This window comes from Aphanomyces invadans, assembly GCF_000520115.1.
Source record: "Aphanomyces invadans strain NJM9701 unplaced genomic scaffold supercont1.33, whole genome shotgun sequence".
NCBI classification, from domain to species: domain Eukaryota; phylum Oomycota; class Saprolegniomycetes; order Saprolegniales; family Verrucalvaceae; genus Aphanomyces; species Aphanomyces invadans.
This window is the reverse complement of record NW_008580178.1, coordinates 511,029-518,776: the sequence shown is the minus strand read 5'-3', so window position 1 is coordinate 518,776 and position 7,748 is coordinate 511,029. Positions and strand designations below refer to the sequence as shown.

At 48.7% G+C, this 7,748-nt stretch overlaps 1 protein-coding gene across 1 annotated transcript; it reads left to right on the top strand.

Moving 5' to 3' along the window:
- Positions 1 to 2,373: 2,373 nt before the first annotated feature.
- On the top strand, positions 2,374 to 3,291 carry H310_11736 (hypothetical protein; the record flags this gene model as incomplete). The annotated part of the gene is made up of 1 exon (XM_008878503.1): positions 2,374 to 3,291. One exon carries the CDS (start codon positions 2,374 to 2,376, stop codon positions 3,289 to 3,291), a length of 918 nt encoding a protein of 305 aa, XP_008876725.1.
- Positions 3,292 to 7,748: the final 4,457 nt, after the last annotated feature.

Below are 7,748 nucleotides of genomic sequence, written 5' to 3'. Positions count from 1 at the left end.
CAACAAATATGTGACATGTGGAAAATGAATTTACCAGGCATGACAGCTCGAACACCGTGAGCGGGTGCGCTTTGTTCTCGTCGTCAATGTTGTTTCTTTTGTTGTATTTCTGCAATCCGACGACATATTGCTTTGACTCGAATGCGCGCGCTGGGTTGGGTTCAACATTCAGATCGTGGAAATATGCGACCAAAGCAGTTTTGGCCGAATCCACTGTGCGGGCAGTCTTGCCCAGGCTGTACAGGTGGTGAAAGAAGTCTGTGCAGACACTTGGCGAAGCTGTGTGTGGGTCGACCCCAGGGAGTTGATTGCAGTAATCGATGAACTGTTTCTGGTATGTTTTGTACGTTCGCAACGTAGACTCGGAACGAATGATCCTTGGATTGTTGCTTTCGACGGCAATGCTGGGGCGTTCATGTTGTGGAATGACAGAGCCGTCCTCCACAAGATGAAATCCCTGAAACCCCTGGGTTCTATTTTAGCCAATTAAATTCATAACCGTCCTGTCTCGTCCAATCGGTGTATGTACATGTTAAATGTTCGCGATATGTTCTTTAGCGACAACGACATCGGCGTCAATTCCGCAGTTGCGTCGTTTAGCCAATCCTAATGCATTATTTGTCGGACCTGCCAATTTAACAACTCCATACCTCTCTCAAATTGTCGGTTCCCAGTTATATGTGAAGATGAACATGCAAAATCCTTTTCTAAAATTTTCGGACAGGAAGGTTGAGGTACAACAGCGGTGGTCAAAGCAGCGATAAAGTTGAAGTTAGTAATCGAACATCGCAATTAAATTAAATTCAGTCTTGTGAATGTGGAGAAAGCTGCGGTAGCTGCCGTACATGGATCGGTTGAAGACGGTACCTATAATTATTTAGCTATCTAGTCGCTTGACAGAGGACAATTCTGGTGCGTATTTTATTTGCTTCCTTCATAACACAATTTGTTCCTGGAATTTTGTAGGCACTGCACTAGTGGTGCTTTCAAGCGGTGCATTGTCGTTCCATGGTGTTTAGAGAAAAGCGCTAAATCTCTCAAGCCCATGGTCATACTCGGCACATGTCAAGTGTAGAGTAAACACACAATAAGGCTAGTGAGTTCCCTGTCGCGTCCACAATGGTCTTCCATTGCAACCACGTTGTAGCGCTAGCAATTGCACAAGTTTAAGACGCATACAATTGGGACTGATTCTTAATGATGCTCAACATTCACGACATTAGTCTCAAACCAGAAATTCTTGTCGAGCCCGACCGAAATAATGGTGTAGATGACAGTCGTTACCTGGTATTCAAACGGAAATCGTTCCAATAGGTTTGATAAACGCAGTCAACAAGCCGCTCCCTGAAGTAAAACACAGGTAATACATGTCGAAGAAAACGCGTGACTTGGCGTCTGTATGCGTTCCTCCAACCCTCTGTCGGCGTATTACCAATACATGGTGAAGATTGTGCAAAGCTCAAGAAACTTCGTTAGAAGGTGTTTCGAGACTGCCAAATGGTTTGTATCCGTCGCTGAAACCAACATTGCAGCCGCAGTAGACGCTTCCCGTCGATTTATCGTTCAAACGTTAGCTGCGGGCTCCAACAACGTAGGACACCATGCCAAATTCAGAATACGAGAAAGGAACACCTCCTTGAAAGCTGCTCGTACTTTTACAACGTGAAGTTGTTCATGCGGTGCATCGCAGGACACTGTGTCGCTTTGTGCACATGCTTATGTTGTTACAAAGAAGCACAGTACGTATCTAATTCGATGTGAGTTGTGTGTTGACGATTCCTATTTTAGATTACCCTACTCTATTCCAACTCTACCGAGCAAGTATTTGCAGCCGAGCCGTGCATCCAACACCATCCCAAATCTTGATGGCGATGATTTCGTGTCATTCCCGGCTAATTTAGCTGTAAATATCACCGAATGCGAACTTGGCCAAAGTTCAGCTTCAGCCTCATCAAGAGCCGTGATGAGGATGTGATTAGGTGAAAATTTTGGATTATGATTGAGCTTTAGTAGCTATTAATCCGAAGTACATCTTTTTCGCGATAACGTTAGGTGTATTTCCTTCGATTTCCCAGCATAAGACAAAGAGACATGTACTCAGCCGAACATGATCTGGTCGAAATATTTTGTTAAATATAGTGATTCACGTATTTTATTCGTCGTTTTACTGATTTATCCAGCTCAGGGTGCATCCTCGGTAACACCCTGTGCAGGTACCAATATCCTACGAAGTAAGATGATATCTGCATCGATTCTGCTGGAACAACCTACGCAAGTCAAGTGGACCTGATGGGTAAAATGCCCCCGAACGGTCACAAAGCCCTCCACAAGCCAATTCGCCTCGTTCGCAACACTCCCAACCTCCCCCCCACAATGCTGGCATTGATTTCGACCCTCGTGAAGTTCTCGCGCCCCCATACGATAGTGCACACAACGCTCGCCCCCACCATAATATCCCGGGTCATCCTGCGCTACGTCGATCAAGACGCGACTAACCACTACTGGGATGTCCTCCCCATCGCAATCGCTTTCATCCTCATCAACGTGTTTATCGTCGGGATCAATCAAATCTATGACATCCCCATGGACAAGATCAACAAGCCATACTTGCCGCTTGCCAGCGGCGAACTCAGCGTCGAGTCGGCATGGAAGATTCTAACCGTTGTCTTGGTCGTCAGCGTCTGGGCTATCTCGTATGCGACTTCCCCCGTCGTGTTTGGGCTGTGGCTTTATGTGCTTGTCGTGGGGACAATGTACTCACTGCCCATGATCCGCCTCAAGAAGCAGTGGCTGAGCGTCGCCATTGCCATCACGACATGCCGTGGGCTGGTGTTTCCGCTGTGTCTGGCCGTCCACTTGGCGGACAAGGTCGGTGTAGCTGCGCTCGACGTCCCTGCTGTGCGATACATCCTCATCTTTAGCACGCTCTGGGCGCTCAACATCTCCATCTTTAAGGACCTCCCCGACACGCTCGGTGACAGCGCTGAAGCCATTGCGACGCTCCCCATCAAGTTTGGCTTGACGGCAGTCTTCCGCGGGTGCCTCGCGATCATGGTGGCTGCCTGGGCGAGTTCGTCTATTGAGTTTATCAAGTCCATGAGCGGTACGGCGAGTATCAGCACAATGGTTCTTCATGCGGCCGTGCGCGTGGCTCAATTGGCTGTGCTGGCGTCGAACACATGTCTGATGCAGATCGACAAGCCCAACTTGGCTGGACTGACAGCGTTTTACACAAAGATTGTGTGGGGGTTTATGTATTTAGAGTGGGTGTTCTTGCCCTTGTGGTTCTAATTGTTGGTCTCACGATGACGTGAGCAGTACACGCATAATTTTCAAGCGCTTATGTTTTCAATTGCCATCTATCTGCACGGCAACTACGCAAGGGTTTTGAGAGTCGTGGGGAAAGGTCTTGGCGGGCCGCGATTCCATGCGCAGTCCTGACTTGACGAAGCACTTCAACGGCATCTAGACTATGCTAATTGGGATTCCAACTGGTGGAATGGTCGCTGCATTGAAGGCTCCCCAGCTAAAGAGAACAAGGCTCAATTGATAGCTTGAATGTTTGCTGGTCATTCGGCAAGTTCTCGATACAAAGAGGTAGAGAGAACTTAGCAGACAATGGTCAAGTCGTGGCACCTTCCCTGCGATCCCAATGCGTTTCTTTAATGCGTTTGGTCAGAGGTTCCTAGTGAAACACAATCTTTTGGAGCATAGACTCGAGGAACTTTCAGCCTCCGCCTCTGACAGCAATGACAATTCCTGATTATGCGGCTCAGACGATCGATGGTGGCCATCCAGACTGATACATCGTGACAGAATGGTGAGAAGTGTACCTGTCGCACTAGGCTCGTAGGTGGACTGCTGTCATGCTGTCCCACTCAGGTAGAGATGGTGTCTGCGACACCATGTCGTCGTCGTCCACGGGGTTTGACTCGGAAATCGTTACCAAGAGCATGAACCGACGTGCATAGTCCACACAAGTTGATAAAGCAAGAATCATTCAAGTTCTTGGCTAGTCGGCAAGTCAACTCTCCACGATGGCGCTTGGAGGCGCCAACTCCCTCCGCACTACCTCGCCGTTCTTCCATCATACAGTTTTTTTGCGCTCGATTGCTCGGGTGGGGGTGCAAAGCCGTTAATGTATTCATAGTGTACGCGGTGGATGGATGCTCGACAGGACCTGCGCAATCGATTGTACCCACATCGTTTGCCGTGGATATATATGGCCAACGCTCAACTTCGAAGCCACGTATCTGGATGGCTCTCTCAACATACATGCGTGCTACCGTTCTCGATACTTTAATCCAAGGCCACGCAAAGCAACACGATGAGTGCCATGTCAAACCCAGGTGCGATACTGACGTAGTAGTCGGTGCACTGACACTCGAATGGCTCCCACAACTTGGCCACAGGGACTCCGTCGCACGTTATCACGGCCTTTCGCAAAAAGAAGTTGCCTCCAAACAGAGCCGATATGTCTGGACCACTACGTAGTCAACAACGGTGCTGTCCAACTCGTTGTGAACATGGTGTTGGGTGGTCAAATAATTTTAAACTTTCATTTTGCGGATTGTACCCAACCTGCCGCCGGGTCCACGACATCAGTGGCTCCTCCATGTACGCGACTTAGACGCCGCTGCTATCGACGAGGGTTCTTTTTGTCGGATGGAAAAGGCCAACCCGTTCACTTTGAAAAATGGGGTATCTGTGTGGATGTCCTTGATGATAAAGTCGTCGCCAGACCATGATCAAGCCATTGACGTGATGTACAGCGTGACAAGAGCTTGCGCCACAAACTGCGAGTGCAGAATCGCCGTGGGCTTGTGGGGCAAAAACACACGCCGTCGTGGAGATATGCAGGCCCCATTTTGGACTGCCTGCAAACTACACCAAGACAACATGAAATTCGATTTCAAGCTTATCCGAGTCAGTTTCAGATCCGAATGAAGCAGTGTCAAAGGAAGGGATTCACGATAACAAAGCGATGGGGGTTCAATGGACCTGGCCGGAGAATGACAGGAACGAAACTACCTCCACGGGGAAAGCGAGCCGCCGGTAAAAGTATGTGCCTCTCAGCTCCACACAGACGTCTTTTGACCTCCTGCGCTTTATCGACTACACAGCAATGCATTCACGTGCGCTCTTTACACGCAGGGTTTGGTCTTGGTCCATGTTTTGCACAAGACTCGTCATCTAGGCGTCACTTCAAACTACTTAGTCGATGCGTGGTGTGTTGCTGACGGTGCCCGTAGCGTTCAAATGCCGCACATCACTCCAATTCATTTATGGAACGGATGCAGCCGTCCAGTAGCGCTGACTTCGTGTGAAGCAGATGCCCTATAATGTTTGCTTTACCAGGTGTTAGACGCCCCCAGGTGCCCTTGGCTCGTACATGCAACAAAGCCCTCTTCCTTTCCCACCACAGCGGCTGCTGAGCACGAAAGTTCTGCTGGCCATCCAATCCAGCAGGATCCCATGTCAGTTCGACGCACTTGCCGACTTCGTTTTCTCATCATCTACTTCACGGAGCAATTATGATGAGTTCTCTATGGCACAGTTCAAATGTTGTTTTACAAGATGGTGGTGCATGTCTCGTCCAGGACAACACAGAGGGGCGCGATGAACGCCATACCGACGTCAGAGGCAATGTCCACATGATTCACGCTCATGACAAGGGAAGTCTAAGTGAATCGCCTGAAAGTGGTCGACAATGATCGTTGAACCCTGGAATAATTCATACCAGTGTTTAGCAGTTGGCAACGAAACACCTGGTCCTCTCACTATTGATGGGACATCAATGTCCAATTTCCATTACTTGTACCAAGTATAGCATTAAAATACCGTCTATTGTCGGACACCGAAGTTCTTTTTAAAAAACTGAATTTGTATACGTTCGGGCGGAATTCCGTGCCAACTGTTAGTTCCGTTGGACAATAGTGTGATTGGTCGATTTCAGGCGAATCAAGTGAAGTTAATTTCACTTTTCTGCTTTGGCTCCCGCCAAAGCAGCTCAACATTTTGACCTGTCACTCGTTCATTCAGAATTTCCACTCGTTTAAGACACACACACATCCCACGACCCTCTACACACTGCCACAACGCCAGCGTTGCCATGAGCCCATTACCTGACAGCGTCAGACGCACAAAGAACCTCAGGGCCGACCAGAGGCGCGGAGCCCATGCATGAGAGCCTCTTAGAACTCTCTGTCGGCGGCAAGCTTCCGTATGGGTTTTTTTCAAGGCCCAATCCCAGCTGTATGACTCCCACTTGCGTACCATAGCTCGCCTGTGGAAGGAAGGACGCAGCTCCTTGGCTGACGGACGCCATCGCCGCGATCCGGTCAAAAATCAGTGGTAAAACCTTTATAAAGCTATGTTTAATCTTTTTGCACAATATATTGAACGTCTTGGATCTCGGGTTCTTTCGGGCCATCCAGTCGCTCCAGCAGACGCTCCAACACCTACCAAGAGATCGTGGACGCAACGAACAAGGCCTGGGACGATGTCGACCCGTGGTCGTTGGAACGCAACTTCCATACCTTACAGTGCTGTCTCCGCGAGGTAAACATGGTTGCCGGCGACAACTCCTACAAGATCCCGCACATGAAGAAAGGAGCCCTCAGTAAGAGTGGACAGCTACCCGAGTCGGCGAGCTGCAGCGAAGACGTCGTCGAAACCGGCCGAGGCTTTCTTGCTCAGCAAGACATGGCGATGGTGACGCGTGAGTTGTCACTCCAAACTACCTTGGACTTGAAAATAAGCGATATATTGACAGCGCTCAAAACAGTCGGTATCGACGACGAGGATGAGTAGGAGTGTTGGTTCCGCGTTTAAATTCAATTTTATATACCGTAGTTGATTTGTTGAATGGGATTTCTGTAGTCTACTCCAGAGAATATATTTTTACAAGTACTTTGGTATGTTGAAATACCTTTGACATTTGATTCTATTGAATTTAAGCGAGTATTTTGATTACTTTGGGCGGGATATCTGCGCACTCCATGGCGCGCATTGGGGATAGCAAGGCAAGAGGACGCCCATCGATCAAGAACACTAAACGCGTTGCCATAACATACAAGAAATCGCTATACACAGTCGTACACAAGCTTTGCATCATCAACGTTGCCCGAGATCACTCACCGAACTACGCCATTGAGATGTAATTTCCGGGAGCCACCGGTACAACACGCAAAACAGCATGGAAACGAATTTACCGCTTGGAGCAAAATCGAAAGGAAGTTGAAGAGGCGGCCAGCAAAACGACTCTACAAAACAAGAGATCATTAAGACCCCTGGGAACGTCTTCGACATTGGAAGCTGCGGAAGAAGGATCAGTCGCCTGGATCAACGAATTGCGCAGAGAAGGCATTCCAGTCAGCAACGTGAAGTTGCGGCAGACATTGGGCTCACACTGGACCAATTTCGTGCGAGCGCACCATGGATGAAATGATTCTTGAGGCGTTGGAGGCTGTCGATGCGTTCCAAAAGCAGGTCTGGTCAAGCAAATCACGAACAAGGACAAGCAAACCTTGATGCATTTGCTTCGCGAATTCGACATGTTGTTCGCGAGCACGAAATCGAAAAGAACTTCAATGCCGATGAGACTGGTATCAACTATGAATACGTTCCCAAGAAAACGATCCAAGCAAAAGGAACAAAGACGGTCTGGGTGAAGGGATCTGGACATGAAAAAGACCGCCTAACAGCAATGTTGTTAGCCGATTCCAATGGCATCAAGTACCCGATCT